Source organism: Elaeis guineensis, chromosome 5, assembly GCF_000442705.2.
Source record: "Elaeis guineensis isolate ETL-2024a chromosome 5, EG11, whole genome shotgun sequence".
Classification (NCBI taxonomy): Eukaryota; Viridiplantae; Streptophyta; class Magnoliopsida; order Arecales; family Arecaceae; genus Elaeis; species Elaeis guineensis.
The window spans coordinates 29,417,781-29,435,150 of NC_025997.2; the positions used below are offsets into that span (position 1 = coordinate 29,417,781).

Sequence of the window (17,370 nt, forward strand, 5' to 3'; positions counted from 1 at the left end):
AATTGAAGACCTAGGACTGATATTAGTGAGGAGACCAAATCCCTGTGGTAGCAAGAAATGTTCATGTTGAGACACGATACACTAAGGTGTGTCCTAAAACCATCACGAGACCCCATCTTTTTCCTTCTTTAGGGTTGTTAAGCCTTGTTTTGGATTTGTTTAGATCATATATTAGGGTTGTTGTGATCTTCCTCTTTCTTCCTTTCTTCACTAAAACACCAACAATAGTTAAAAAGGAACCAGTGCCTTTTTGACTACATTTTGGTGGGTATCAAACAAGAGAATGTAGTATTTGTCATGTCCCACTTGGTACCAATCTTTACCGACGAGGTTGGCCCCCTTGTAAGTAGGCCACGAGTCCTAGGTGCATCCTAGGACCCAGTTTGTCACCAATCCAATCTAAGAAAGCCAATATAGACTAAGATAGACCATGGCCTAAATTCATAACCTTTTATATTCACCGGAGAAATACAAATTTCAACATCTTTAAACATACAACCACATATCTAAAGGTGACAACGAGTATGAACAACATTCAATCATGAAGCATCTAATTAGGTGTCAATGAAATTCAAACCTTTTGGAATGTGCACATTTTACACCATTCCCAATGCCTAATGCACATCAATGAATAATTGTTTCACATATGAGTAAACTAGTAAAGCATCTACTACTGGGAACTAAATGAATTTTTTCGTATGACAAAATTAAGAGAGTCAATCCGAAGTTTTAAATTTTGACTACCAAAACTGCTCAAATTCTAGCAATTTCAGCTACTTGTAATTAGTTTTATCCAAACTGGATCACTTTTGGCTAAAAGTATCATCTACATGACTAGAAGTCTCATTGCTAGTTTCAGTCTCCATTTTTTTTCTTTGTATGCTTGCACTTGGGTGTCGAATAGAGCGAGCCCTTTGAAGCTTAATTTTAAATATTAATTCTATGTTTAATTTTGGAACGAAAAAGGGAATATGATAATTGTTCCTTTTGGAATAGTTATTTCACAATTTTTTCCCTTTTTTGCAATAGTTTGTAGAACAGCTCAAGGCTGAGGCCTGAGAGTGCTTTTTGTTCAAACAACAAAAGAAGTAGGTATCAGTAAGGGCTTTATGCTAAGAATAAGCAATATGACAACTTCTACCCTTGGAAAAGTTAGCATAAGCAAGTTTGACTGCAATACCATCCTTACTACTACCCTTTTTTTTTGAAAAGATGTTTGGTGAGCATAAAGTTTGTCCTAGACCTTCTACCCACCTCATTCCCAAACTAAATGCCACCAAATTTTTGCTAAAATAGCTTAAAACTTTAAGCATGTCAGCATTATTGGAGTAGGTTTTTAAGCATGTACCTGGTTTTGAAAACCGGCTCGAACCGGGCATCGAGCCGTACCGGTGCCGAATAGGATCAATTCAAGCTTGATTTTCAGCACCCAAAAATTTTTAACAAAAGTATTATGAACCACTTGGTTCGAGCTTGAATCGGACGGTACACAGCAATTTCGAGCCGAACCGCCCGGTTTGGCTCATGTTGGACTGTTTTTATGGCTGAGATACAGAGAGGAAGCCTTCTTCTCTAGTTTCTCAATCTCTCTCTCTTTCTCACTTCCTAGCACTGAAAGCAACAGAAAAACTCTTAAAAAAAGCTGACTAAAGGTATGTTTCTCCTTCCTAGCTCTCTTTCCTCTCTTTCTCTCTTCTTTTTTTTGAAAATTTGTAAAAAATGAAAAAACAAGGAGAAATCATGTCAAAATTTCTTTTTTTGGCATGATTTTAATATATGTCGTAGATCTATGGATGATCTACACAATGACACTAAAATCATTAATTTTTGTTAAGTATATAATTTTTAATATTAAAAATATATTTTCAAAATAAATATTATAAAAAAATAAATTTAAAAAAATAACTGTAAAATCAGATTATAATCACATACAATTAAAGGTGCATCGAAGTGATATGAATATTAATTAATATCACTAAATATCAATTTGAACTTCAAAACATTCAATAATCTATAAAAATTTTATTGGACACCCCAAAAAATGAAAAAAATCAATAAAAAATTGACATGCTGGTTTGGTCGGCACGCCTACCATACCATGTGTCGGTGCAATACCGGACGATGATCGATATGGCCATCGATACCAATTTTCAGAACCTTGCCTACTGGATTGTCAAAAATACAAGAAAAAGTATTTTCAAAAAATAAGTATACCAATGCTTTAAATCCATATGTGCATGTAAAAGTGTTCATCTACACCCATATGAGTATGTTTATATAAGTTGACCATAATATGCACGTTCATTTTATGTACTTATGTACGTTGTACATGATTACCATAAATCTGCACCATCTAAAGAGAATAATCACAAAGCTGCTTGTCATCCTACCACACGTTGGAAGGTTTCATAGTCCACATCCATGTTCCTTCTGCTGTCAGGTGCCTCAGGGCTTGAGACTGCAGGTCTTGGATCAAGTTCCCATGCAAGAAGCAACGTGTTTACTGTCCCATAATTTCCCACCACAAAAGGTTGCTGCTCATCATGCCGCCATTCCCCATCAACACAGAACTTATACTACATATAAGAGGGCATGAAGAAAATGAGCTAAAGGCCCAAAAGCAACAGATGAAATATTAACACATCTAAAGTCATTAATAATTAGACACTTTTCCTTGACTGCATGTGGATACACACTAACGTGATGTGATGCTGAACACCAGACTCGGGCATCTTCAATCACATATCTGCATAAATATCCGCATGCGGTGCATATTTGCATGGATGTGTATTCATAAAATAATTCATACCTTAGCCTTATACGGTGCAAAGATGTGTTGATCCTAAATCTCAGATCTTAAATATTTCAATTGAGAATGTGAGGAAAGTAACTATGTTATGACATATGCATCCAATGAATCAACTTAAAAATCAACACATATTTAATCTATAATGTAATTAGAAAGAGCATCAAGATACCATGCACATATCATAAATTTAAAAGTAACAAGATTGATGCTAACAAAAATGAAGCATCATGAACCTAGCATTCACAAGAATAAGAACCACATGCTGACCTGGTGGACGCCGGGGGTCAAGTTCCACATAGTTTGAAATACAGAAGGACAACCTTCCACAGGAGACATCAGTATATGGTCAGTCCACCTAAGACAGATAATTCAAGACAGATCAGTATGAAGTAAAGATGAAAGAGTTATATTGTGGCAGATATACATACACAATACCAAAGCTGAGAAGGTCAAGATATGACGGAAACATGACATTAATTTTATAAACAAGTATCCTCTCTATTGGAGAAAAAAAAAAAAAAAAGAACTGTGAACAAAAAGCAGGTTTGATATCTAGCTAGTCAGAAGCAGATGCATACATGCACATATGCATTAACTTGCATTCATATACATACATGCATGAACATATCCCTATATAATGTATAGTCTGGTATAAAGTTACAAGATTATGACCACACCAATTTCCACTAACTGTATCAATGGCCTACACCATTTATTTACCGATGGCCCTCCCTCTCTTAGCACTATATATTGCTACATTCACATTGAACAGTTACAGCATCTATGTATACCATTCGATATTAAACCTCACTGCAGTGACAGTATATCTTAATTCAATGTATACATACATACACACACATAGATATAGATAGATAGATAGATATAGACAGATATGCATGTGTGTGTGCGCGCGCGCTAAACAAGTAGAAACATAATAAACAACACGTTAAGCACAACAGGGATGGGTAGGAAACAATTGAAACTGACCTTGTGAAAGAGCCAGTGAGAAGGACCCTTCTCCCCCCATAAGGCCATACAAACCGTGTTGGAATTAGCACCCCACCTGAGGCTCCAGTTGCATCTTGTGAAGGATTTGTCCCGGGGGGAAACATTGTTGAAATCTTCCAAGAAGCCCGATGATATTCTTCCAGTACCTCTAGTTTCTTCCGGAAAACAAGAGAATGAGTCCTCTCGAACAACTCATCTCCTGCCCCGATGCTTCTGCTCAACACAAAACTTCATGGAAACAGAGGACCGAGTGAAGCACGTTCCACTACTCTAAAAACCCACCAAGGAAATAAAACTCTATCCCTACGTTTCTTCCTGCAACGGGATCCTCCACAGATTCGCAGAGGATCCCTCATGATCACGCCTTCCACGCCAGAAGATCACCAAAATCCAAGGGACGCATTGAATCACCTATTAATCCCATAAAAATGCCACCTTTCGCACCCCAATGCCGCTCTCTTCAACTGACTCAATCGGAAAACAGCCAAATCCTATGAGTTCACCAAAACTGCTAGTTTAAATTTTCCAAACTTCAAACCCCCACACCATCTCGATCCAAACTCGAACCTAATCCGAATCTTGCAATCTCTCCAATCAACGACAAAAATTCAAAAACAATAATAGAAATTCGGAAAGTAACTGCGTCCACGGAGAATAATTATAAAAAGAAATTCAAGATTTCCGATAAAAAATAAAAAGAAAAAACCAGAAGCGCCCGTAGAACAAACTGAAGCCCTAACGATACTCAAATCGGGAAGCGGCAAAGAAGAACAGAGATCTTACGAGGCCGATTTCCGATTGAAATCGAGTGGAATTTTGGGAGTAAGAAGCAAAAGGGAAAATGGCGTGCAGAGGGAGAGCGAATAAACGACGGAGTGACGGTTAAGAAGCAACAAAAGAAAAAAAAATAATAAATTCGGAATTTTCGACTTATTTTTATTGCAAGGGTAGGACACGGAATAAATAGGACGCCGCCGGCGCATCCGGTAGATCTCAGCCGCAGATATTAGATCGTGCGGTGATAAAATGCAATCAGACGTGGGCCCCTGAATCAAGGCTTGTTGGCACCAATCAGCTGTTTCGTCTTTGGGCAGTTTATCAGATCAATGACGTAAAGCTAACCCTGTTGAACCCGAATGTGATGTAATGTGGGTCCCATCAATCATGGGTGATGTTGTTCACGTGCATTTCACGTGACAGATTGATGGTTTTTTTGTTTTGTTGGGAAAGCCAAAATAAGCTTACAACAAGCACTTCCACGGCAAAACAAAACTAGCGCGGCAATCGAGTGGAATCGAATATAAATAAGTCAGATTATATATGAATTAAATTAAAAAAAATTTAAATTTAAATTTAAATTATTTATTCAATAAATTAAATTTTAAAATTCGAATCTGACATATCTAATAAACAGTTATCCGATCTGATTTATTTACGATCTGTTGATAATTTAGTTAAAAAAATCGATCCATTTATAATTTATTTAAAAAATTAAAAAAAATAAAAATATGCTCTCATCTCTCAATCTTCGATCTCTGTAGCTCTATCATTATCGCGCTTTTGGCTCGACCACCCCTCAGTCCTCACTCTTTGCCCTCCTCGGCCCAACCACCCCTCCGATATCTGCGGCTCTACCCTCACCGCACTCTCAGCTCGACTAAACCTTCGCCCAACCACCCCTCCACCTCCGACTCCACCATAGAAGGCTTGATCGAGCTCTCGACCGCCTCTTCGCCAATCAGCCCAACTTGCGCTCTTCGTGCCTCCAACTCCACCCGACCATATCCTCGACTGCCTCCTGCCCTCTACTCCACCGAGATCTCTCGGTTGCCTTTGGTAAGCCCCTATGGCCTCAACATCATCTTCGAAACAGTGGCAACGTGAAGAAGAAGGAAAAGGAGGGTCGAGGGGACAAGAACAAAACCCTAGCACAATGGGGACAGGGAATTGGGGCTTGACTGCTCGGGTATTGGTGAAAATCGTAAAATACAAGGGGTAGTGTGGTGTGTTATCAACTGTGGGATTTGATGCGGTCCAATTACGCCTACAGAGTTGGGGGGTTACTTGGAAAATTGGGAAAAAGCACATGCTGCGAACCTACATGAGAGGATCCCACTAACCCATTACCTAATCCATTTAAATAACCCAATTCGTGACCAACCCAAAATTTATGCAGATTAAACAGGTTAAGTATGTTAGATATATGAAATCTGAACCCAACCCAAATAATAAATAGGTTAAACGAGTCGACCTGTTTACAATCCAAATCGGTTTAGTCCAATCCAAACCTATTTATAGCAGATCGAACATGGATCAAGTTGGCGGATCAGGTCATATTTTGCCACCCCTAGTCCTACTCTATATTTGGTTGGGATTATTAAAGGATGGATGAATGAGATTGGAAGGATCACTACAAGAAAAATGAGTATTACCAATGGCAGATCAGCCGTCGCTAATAAATATTTTTACTGACGGCAATTAGCTACAGTGATTTTACCATCGCTAATAATTTTTTTTTATTTTTTAAAGATTATTAGCGATGGATTCTTAATTATTAACGATGATATTTTTTCGTCATTAATAAAAAATATTTTTTAATATTATTAGCCATCAAAAAAAAATTATTTATTAAAATTATTAGTGATGGTGGAAAAATATTAGCGACGGCACTATTAACGATGGCATATCTATTGCAAAAAATAATTTTTTTTATTTATTATAATTATTAGTGATGGTGTGAAAAGTATTAGAGATGGCAAATGCCATCGCTAATAAGTATTAAGGATGGAACTATTAGTGATAGAACGTTCGTTGCAAAAAAAAATTTATTTTTTTCTAAATATATTATAAATTTAGAATTTAAAATCTATCTTCACTATTTATTATCTAAATAATTATCATTAGAGTATCATCATAAAAGACTATCTCGATCTGATGGCCCTAGATATGTCAATCATTAAAATTTGATTTCGACGATCACGAACGACCGCATAATGATCTGATAGATAAAGATCATCGATAGATTTAAAAATTTACAATGATGATCTCGATGATATTTGTAGTACATTATCAAAATTTTACTTCAATCAGAAATCATTATCATGTTCAATTTATCATGGGATGATTTGGATCATTAAATAAGAATCGAGTGATCAAAAGGCCAAACGGCATCCAATTATAATATAATTTTTTAGATAAATAATCTTTACTACTATTTTAATCATTTATACGATGACGATCATAAAATTTAAACTGTGCATATATAAATAATCTAAAACTATATGTCTCTTGATACTCATTCTTAAAGTACTTAAGTAATTATATTTATACTTTTGTAAGATCTACTTAACATAGATGGTTCATATATGTATGGTTTGAATTTTATGATCATCACCATATAAATAATTAAAATAGTAGCAAAGATCATTTAGTTAAACAATCATCCTAATTGGATGCCATTTAGTCTTTTGATCGTTTATTTTTTATTTAACGATCGAAATCATCTCATACCAAATTGATCATAACAATGATGTCTGATTCAAATAAAATTTTGATAATTTACTATAAATATCATCAAGATCATTATTATAAATTTTTAGATCTATCGATGGTCTGTATCTATCATATCATCATGTGATCGTTCATGATCATTGAAATCCAATTTTATTGATCGACATAGCTAGGACTATTGAATCGAGGTAATTTTTTATGACGATACTTTAATGATAATTATTTAGATAATAAATGATAAAAATAGATTTTAAATTCTAAAATTATACCATATTCAGATGGTTTTTTAGGAATGGAGTCATAATTATTAGCGACAGATTTTAGCGACAACAAATATGCTATCGTTATTTGCTGTCGTTAATATCTTTACTGACGGTATTAGCGACGACATATTTTTCGTCGCTAATAGTCCACCATATAAACCATCATGAGGGAAAAATTTTTCATTCGCTCACTCATTCTCTCCCATTCTCGCCCCTCATCCTCCTTTCACCGATGCCCTCACCCCCCCAACCCCCCTTTCCTCCCATCTCTCTGACGTCTTGTGGCCGCTCCGACACTGCCGGCCCCATCCCCACGTCAGCTCGACCCTGAGCCGGCCTCGCGAACCCTACCCCGGCCCGACCCCTAGCCGACCCATTGGCCCCGCAACCCCTGCTCCGACCCTACGGCCCCTGCCTTGTGGCCCCCAGCCCGCAGCCCCGCCCTAACCCCGACGTCCCTGGCATGACCCTGCGATCACCCCAAGCCTCCGTCCATCAGATCTCGAGCCCTTCGACCGCCTCCCACCTCTTCGAGCCCCGACTACTTCCTCGAGCCCCCAGCCCACCTCCCCCAACTGCCTCCAATCTCCTCTTTCCCCCATCGTCGGATCCGACTTTTTCGAGCCACCAGCTGCCTTCCCAAGCCTCGAGCCCTTGACCCCCATCCCCTCAACCACCTCTCCGAGCCCCCGTCTGTCAGATCTCGAGCTCCTCAGTCACCTCCTCGAGCCCCCGGCCCGCCTCTCTCCGACTGGATCGCTGATTATCAGTATGTGATCGTTTAATCTTTTGGATCTTTATTTCTGGTGATTTCTCGACATTTTGTTTGGTGGTTTATTATTGTCTAGGTGTCAACATACAGAGTGAAAAATTATAATGATAACATGGTTGGATTGCAATCAAAGGAGTTATTGGATAATTCCATACTGCTCATTCATGTATCATAATTCTAAAAATCTGATGTAATATTTTATTTTTAAACTTTTATTAGTCACATATGTATGCTTTAATATTTTATTTTTCTTTATCCTTTAGCTAGTTTCATGTGCACACTATCTTCTTTATGTTATCAGATCTTGTTTTGTATCTAAGGGCTTAAATTAATGTTTGCTTGTCCCTGATTCTGAAAATAGTTCTTATACTTGTAGATTAATCGAGATGAGCACATGCATTCAAGGGCCTGGTCGTAAAGAAAATTAGATACATTCTTATATTACACTGGCTCTACTTTCTTAGCATTTAAGAATATGAATTGCATTTGTTGGTCTGATGTTGCAGCAGAACTTGTATCTTTTTATGAATAAGTTAGTGTCAAGATTTTGATTCATCCTACTTAATCATAGATTGATGTTGTTAAACATCAAATTTTCACTTGTTATGTATTGATATTTTTTACTTCCCAAACCTAAATACCTTGATATTAGCTTTTACATGTCTAGTTTGATTGATTTGCTAATATCAATTAATGTCGATTGCACCTTGGATTGCTCATTATGTATGATGACCAGAATAAGAAATAATCTTGGATTGCTTGAAACAATTTGTGAATGCATAGATGGAAATTCTTGTATAGTCAAATTTTTGAAGGAGGATTTCTGTATCTCCAAAGAAAATTCACTTTTACAGGATTTACTTTTTGGCAATGAGCCCACAATTTTATTTGACATTTCCTTGCCTTAACCTTAGATAACTTAAATGAAAAAAAAATGAAAAAATATAGCTAGTCAAGAATATGTTGTATCTGTCCTTGCAAGATTAGATCTCTTTTAGAGCTTTTCTTAACAAAGAATGATGATTTTGATTATTTGAAATAAGAAAGGACATCAAAAAGTGTTCTTAACCATTGCCGCCACATGCATGCTTTTTTATTTGCTTTAAGCAAGCGGTGCCCTCATTTAATGGCTAGCTTTCGATTGTTCTAGAATATTTGGACAATTTCTACACCTTGATAATGGTCCAAGTTTTTGTCCAGCATAATTTATGGAGCAAATCAGCTCACTATAGTTCAATGAACAAAGTAATAGAATGCACTGTGAAATGAAAGTATAAAAGTACCATCGATCACCTTAAAATATTTGAAAATCCTGCATGCTTCACTTCTTTCTTTAACTCTTGCTTATTTACACCTTTTTCTCTTGGCTATCTTTGTGATCTTTCAGCCATTTTACTTTAATATAAATATAAAGAATAGTTTATTTTGATCTATTTCACATTTCAATGACTTGACAGATATCCACTACTAACAGTTATGCTCATTTAGTTTCCTACAAGAAATTATGTTAAATAATTTAGATTTTTAATATAATATAATTAATTTTTATTTATAATTATGTTAAATAATTATTATTTTATTTATTATGAATTTTAAAAATAATTATAAATAAAATTTAAAATATTTAATTATAAATTTTTAAAAAAATAAAAATTATTAGTGATGGTATTAGTGATGGCTTATCATAGCTAATAATTTTTTAAAAATTATAATTAAAAAAATAAAAAAATTATTAACAATGGTAGACCATCACTAATTACATCGTTAATAGTTTTTTAAAATTATAATTAAAAAATAAAAAATTATTAGCATCACCAATGCCATCACTAACTATCATTATTAGCGATGACAGAATCACCATCGTTAATAATGATAATTAATGATTATAATACTTTTATCAGATTTTTAGCAATAGCAAACTGACTATTAGCGACGGTAATTAGCCGTCGCTAATAGTCAATTTTTTTATAGTGAATAGATGGCTTCCATCCACTATTTGATTTTAAAAAGTTATAAGAAGGATAAATAAAAAAAAATTATCCATCTATCCTAGTCCATCAATTTACATCCTCTTAAATTGAGAGAAAGTAAAGAAGGATAGATAAAATATTGATGGATGGATTTTTGCATTGATAAAATTATACTTCATTAATTTATTGATAAAATTATAATTTTATTTTATTTTTTATTTATATTATTTATATATATTTTTATATATAATATTAATCATATATTATTAAATTTTATTATTAATTATTTTAATTTTAATACATAATTTTGATAGTTATAATTAAATAATTATAATTATCTTCTATTTCTTTATTTTTATTTTCTATTTTTTTGTTAACTATTTGTATAATATTATTTAATTATTTAAATTAAATTATAAATTAATTATTATTTATATAATTAATACATATAATTATTTTATTAATAATTAATTTATTAAATTATTTATTAAATTAAATTAAAATTAAATATTTATATAATTTTAATATAATTATAGATTATAATGATTATAAGCATATATATTATTTACTTTTTGGTTATAAATAAATGATATAAATTTATAATAATAATATTTTTATCAAACGATAGTCTAGTAAAAATACTATATATATATTGTAGGGTTCGATTAATAACATACACAGCGGAAGCATAATAGATTTCAAAAATTTTTAGTATTATGAAATCTTAAATTACTCAAATCCTAAATCTAGGACCCTCTTTGATGACATTCAATCATATAAATAATAAGCATGGTGACGATAAGTATCATACCTTAGGCTGATGTAGATGGATAGAAGCCAATATTCTATTTTTCCACTAGGCGTCCAAATGTTTGTCCTCCAACATTGATCCACACAGGATCTTGATCAAGATACTCTCTTCTTAAACAAGTTCCTTCCCTCTAAATTCTTCCTCTAAGAACTCCTCTAGACAGTACAATCTCTAGGCTTCCTTCCTCTCCTCCTAGCCTTTTCTTTTTCTATCTTTTTTGTCTCCTTGTCTTTCTTAATTTTCTTCTTAGGTCTTTGTCCAAAAATCAAACTTATCCTTACTATTTTGGACTTATTCTTACAAGAGAAGGAAGAGAATAATTGGATAAGCTAAGAGACTAACGTAAGAAAGAAGAGATAAGGCTTTCTCAGATGATCTAAATACCCAGCACGCGTCTCCTTTTATAGTTGGAGATCGGACACCTTCAGGATTCATTCATGCTCATTTGAATGGATTTCTCATGCCCATCCACATCATCTCATGCCCAATCTGATGATCTCACACCTGATTGAATTTTCCACGACATGTGGAAGCATCAGGGATTAAATCCAAGAGTTGCTTCTCTTCAAAAATAATTCTCGATGTTTTTCTAATGAGTCGCATAACTTCATAAGTTGCGCCAACCAAATCCAATGGATGAGATTTCATATGATGGCCATTCAATGGCCAAGATAGGTGGCGCCCAACCAGATTCAGCATGGAGAATTAATTGGCATGTAGGAAAAATGAGATACCAAGTGGCGCCAAGGATAAGCATGGGCAGCTAGGTTAGGATCAAATCTATTTGATTTCATCTTTATCTATCCAGCCAATTGATGGCTGACCAAACTCCATGCCCAAGAGGTGTTTAGCATGGAATAAATCAGATGAGGCTTAAGGAAGGGGCGTCCTATCCCATGGGACGCCAACCATCATTTGTCGCACACAACAAACTCCCACACTCCAAAAAAAATTCTTCGGGATGTGGAAGCCTGATAGGTGGTGCCAACTCCTTAGCTCAACCAGCCAAGTGTTAACCCAATTTAGTCCAAAATCTGGTTTGAGTTTAATTAGATTTAATTAGCCCAAACAGGAACCAAATTCGAATTCGATTCGAACACAGAAACTAGGGTTTGCAACATGTACTAGCATATTCATCCTGCAAACATGATCTAATCCAGTTAGACCCTTGATCAATTCTCTTTGTGTGTGATCCATTGGATTCCACATCTAGCCAGCAGTAGATCCGGATGCAAATTGATCTGATTTGATTAGAATCCAACCTAACCGATTTAGGTCCAATCAAGCTAATCCAAGTTCAACAATTAGAACTCTTTCTAATTGACGATCGAATTAAACTCTTTAATTTGATTGATAAGTGATATATTTTTATATTTATTAAAAATATTTTTTGATAATTTATGGTGCTAACATCTTCTTAAAAACCTAATTACATGAATAAATTAGATTTTCTTACAAAAATAAATAATTTTTTAAAAAAATATAAAATTAGAGCATATTTATAAAAAATAGATGTTGATTTAATTAAAAATCTAAGTATCAAAATATTGAAAAATTAATAAAAAATTTAATATATATATTTTTTAATTTTTTTAGATAAAATTGAAGTAAAAATCGAGCCAAAATATCCTAAAAAATGATTTTTATTACCTTCGGTGCATGGTGGACCGGCTGCTCGATCCACAGAATCAAGGATGGGATCCACAAAAATAGTTCGTTGTCCACAGATGCAGTCCACAATGGAAAGAAGATTTTTTTTGCACTGATCGACGGTCTAGATGAAATATGAAGCTCGATCCAACGACTGTGGTGGTTTCCAACTTTGTTAAGGAGAGATTTGCGTGATCCAATGGCTGGAATTCTATCTGGAGCACAATCGGATGGTCAAAAATATATCCAACTTTGATAAGGATTAAAATATCAAATTTTGGGCTGATCTAAATGATTCAAAGGCGATCTGACGGTCAGAAATTAATGTAAAGGGTATTATATGAATTCTAAGGATCTTAGAATGCCTTTTTCTATCAAAAAAATATGAAAATTTTATCTATAAATAAGAGATCGAAAAATAAGAGTAGAGAGGAAAAAAATAAAAAAAAAGTAAAAAAAATCAAAAAAAAATCAAAAAACTTTAGGGATCAAATATTGGGAGATTATGAAGTCAGAGATCTTGATGCGTAGCTAAATCCCTTCAATCCAGGAATACGATAAAGCCTGTAAATAAATTTTTATTTTTTTTATATTTAATTTTTATGCAATAAAATTATACTTTTATTTCATATCTTTTTATTTTTTTTTGAGGTATTGATCCAGCCTACACGATCTATACCCTCTATTGACGTGTCATGATCCTTGAATACGGTACGTACTTTGGAGAGATAGATCGTAGTATATGAGATTAAATCTTAGATCTTGTAATTGAATTTAGATAGTTTATACTCTAACAGGATGAGCTGTGATTTACTGATACAGTCCGTATCTCTTAGAGATAAGCTATGCTAATATCTTAATCATAAGAATTAATATTGTAACATAAGAAAAAAAATAAATCTAATTTGCATGGTAGATTCGAAATTTCTGGATTATTTCTCTGACTTATTTTTTTTATAAATTAATTTATATTTATAATTAAATTCTTAATATTTAATTTTTATTTAATCCTTCTACAAATAATTCTCTTTTATTTCTTCTTAAAAAGAAGAAAAAAAGATAATCGCCCTAGATCTCCATGGAAACGATCCCTACTCATCCTATCTATATAGTTTGAGTTAGTTTTTATTCTTGACCACCTACGACAACAATCAAATTTTGGCACCGTTGTCGGAGATCTAGGTATGATTATTTTTTTTATTAAAAAAAAATTAGTCTTATTCTTAGTTTCTTTTTATTTGCTTAGTTACTTTGTCAAATTTATTTTCTTTTAAAAAAAAATCTCTACATTGACACCTCATAATCTACTTAAGAAATTAGATACTTAATCATAAAATTTAAAAAATAAAATAAATTAATTTATTCTTGACTAACTACCAAATCTGACCATCTTTTCTTCTTGTATTACATAAGTCCATAAAACATCTTAAGGGCACAAGTCCTAAATAAGATAAGGTGGGGATTTCATCATTCTTCCTTGACCCACAAACCACCATCCTGTATATTGTATTAACCTAAATCTTAACTTAAAATCAATTAGACGTTGGCCTCAAGGACTCTCGAGCTCAATAGGATAACGGATCCAAAAAGTTGTATCAGGTTAGGGTTAGTCAATTTGACCGGTGTCTAAGAAAGTAGTTTAGAGACTATGTCCTAAAAGAAAGTGATTATTTAATTGATTCCGTTCACTTATCTGGCCAACTCAGTTAGTGTTTAAGGAAAGCAATGGGAGGACCCCACCAATCTTACACTTATCCGATCAATTGAGTGGCTAGTCTTTTACCTGAAGTGCTCAAAGACAACTTTGGCAGTTAGGAGCTGTCTAGATCTAGGATTACCCTTAGCTAGGATTGTTTGCATAACTTGATTACTAACCTACAACCATTAACCCTAATTAAAATACTCTTCTCTATCATCTCTTGATTTAGGACTCCCTAAGTTCTCATCTTTAGAATTCTCTTCTCATCTATCTCTCTTTCCTCTTCTTTTTAAAAAAATAAAAAAAAAATTATAAAAATAACTAAAAATTTTCAATTTTTTTTTAAACAAAGATATCTGATCGATTAGTGAGAATTGATTCAAACCCTATCCTAATTCAAGAAAATTTTGAGTCCACAATGAGTGAAGTCAATCAACCTCAGGTCCTAAAAGATCTTTGCTATCCTGTTGGGTCAACCCATCCATCTTGTATCAGACTTCTCCAAACTAATGCAACAACTTTTAAAATTAAACTTCAAATCATTAACATGCTCCCTAAATTCACTGGTAATGAAGATACATATATTTTTATTAGAGAATTTGAGGAAGTATGTGACACTATGAGAATACACCAAATGTCAGATGATGCTATTAAACTTAGGCTGATTAATTTTGCTCTCAAGGACAGTACTAAGAAATGAAATTAACCAATTTTATCAATTTGGGGGTGTCTTTCTGGAAGTGTTTTGATTATTTCAAGAACTTTTTAACCCAATGCCCACACTATGGAATTGAGACTTGGAGACTATTTCAAACCTTTTATGAGGGACTAGATCCAAACTCTAGAACCATGCTAGAGTCAGTATGTTAGAGTTAGTTTATGCATAAGGAAGTCACTGAAGCCTGGCAATTCTTAGAGGACCTAGCAGAAAAGAGCATACAGTGGGAAGCAACTAGGGAACCTACAAGAGGTGCTATGCACCAAGTATCCATATCCCTAGCTACAGAGGCCAAAATAGATACTATACTACGTAGGTTAGAGGCCTTAGAACTCAAGGGACACACCTAAGTGAACCAAGTTTCAACATCTACTTGCAATGGATGTAATGCCATAGACCACATTAAGGAAGAATGTCCCTTTCTGATGAATCCAACTGGGAACGAAGTAGCACAAGTTAATGCTACCTACTATAAATCTACAAATGACCCTTATGCACCACCGTATAATCCAGGATGGAGGAATCACCCTAACTTTTCTTGATCACAAGGGTCAAATCCTAGTAGAACTGTCCTTAATCAATCCAATCAAAGGCCCACTCAACCATAAAATTATTCACGAGGCTTCAACAATGATCAAAGGCTTAATGCACTAGAAAAAGGATTAGAGATTTTAATAAAAACCACTTCTGATAGTATAAAATTTAATGACTAAAAGTATAATTCACCACAGAAAAGCCTTGAAGCCTTGACAAAAAATACAAACAATTTCATACAAACCACAGACCAATTTGTAAATTCAAATACCTAAGCCATTGCCCATCTAGAAATGCAATTAAATCAGTTGGCTACCACCATCAGTGAAAGAAAAAAAAGAAAATGGCCAAGCCAATCTGAACCTAACCCAAGAGCCCAAATTGGTCAATAATCTCAACCTGAAGGTCGATTCAATCATGTAAATGCAATTCACACTTTAAGGTCTGGGAGACAAATAGACAATCAGGTAGGTATAACTAAGAACCAAAAAGACCAACCGATTGAACCACAGACTGATCAGACCAAGTCTGACGAGCCTAAATCAACAGAAGTTGATGAGCCATCCAAGCCAATTGCAAAACCCATCACTAGGTTCAAGCAAGTTGAGACATCAACCACCAATCCTATAGATCCTTTTTCAAATAGACTTAGGTCCCACAGACACTCAGTCCACATGAATCAAATCTTAGAGATATTCAAATAAGTGAAAGTAAATATTTTTTTGCTAGATATGATCCAATAAGTTCCCACTTACGCTAAGTTCCTCAAAGACCTATGTACAAAGAAGAAGACCACTAATGTTCCCAAGAAAATATACTTGGCAGCTAGTGTGAGCTCATATCTTTCAAGCCACATGCTAGTCAAGTACAAAGATCCAAGATCTCCTACAATCTCATGTGTCATTGGAAAAACCATCATTGATAGGGCCTTGTTAGACCTAGGAGCTAGTGTGAATATCTTACCTTATTCGGCCTATGAAAAATTGAGGATAAGAAAATTAAAGCCTACAGAAATTATATTGCAATTGACAGACCGATCAGTGAGAATCCCCAAGAGAGTTGTGGAGGATGTGCTAATCAAGATCAGTGATTTCATTTACCTTATGGATTTTGAGATCCTAAAAACTGAACCAGTGTCAAACCCAAAAGGTCACATTCCAGTCATCTTAGGTAGACCATTTTTAGTAACCACCAATGCCCTCATCAATTGTCGCGATGGACTCATGAAGCTCTCATTTAGAAACATGTCCATTGACTTTAATATTTTTAATCTTGAAAACAAAAAGGACCAATTAGTTAATGTAAACTTGATCCAGGATGAGATCTATAAGACCATTGACCCAGGAGAAGAAGATTTTAACTATAATCTCTGGTCAGATCAAAAATTTGAAATAGCTTATAAAATTTTTTTATCTAGTGATCAGAGAGTTCATCCACAATGGCAACCACCTGTCGAATCACTTATAAAGATGAATTTTCTGAATGAACCAATTGAAGAAATTCAAGTCCAGGAGGTTAATGCCCTGCTTGATTCACCTCACCCATCTTATCCATTTGAATTTATCAATCCAATATTTGATACGGAATAAGTGAGGTAGAACTAGTATGGTCTGGCTGAAGACAATA

The 17,370-nt window shown here is 34.3% G+C and overlaps 1 protein-coding gene across 1 annotated transcript; it reads right to left on the reverse strand.

Moving 5' to 3' along the window:
- Positions 1-2,390: 2,390 nt before the first annotated feature.
- Positions 2,391-4,737, reverse strand: LOC140858135 (sucrose nonfermenting 4-like protein; the record flags this gene model as incomplete). Its single annotated transcript, XM_073257816.1, is given in 3 exon segments — positions 2,391-2,576; positions 3,077-3,164; positions 3,797-4,737. Coding segments are annotated over 3 exon segments (399 nt in total), but the record flags the coding sequence as incomplete, so codon positions are not given.
- Positions 4,738-17,370: the final 12,633 nt, after the last annotated feature.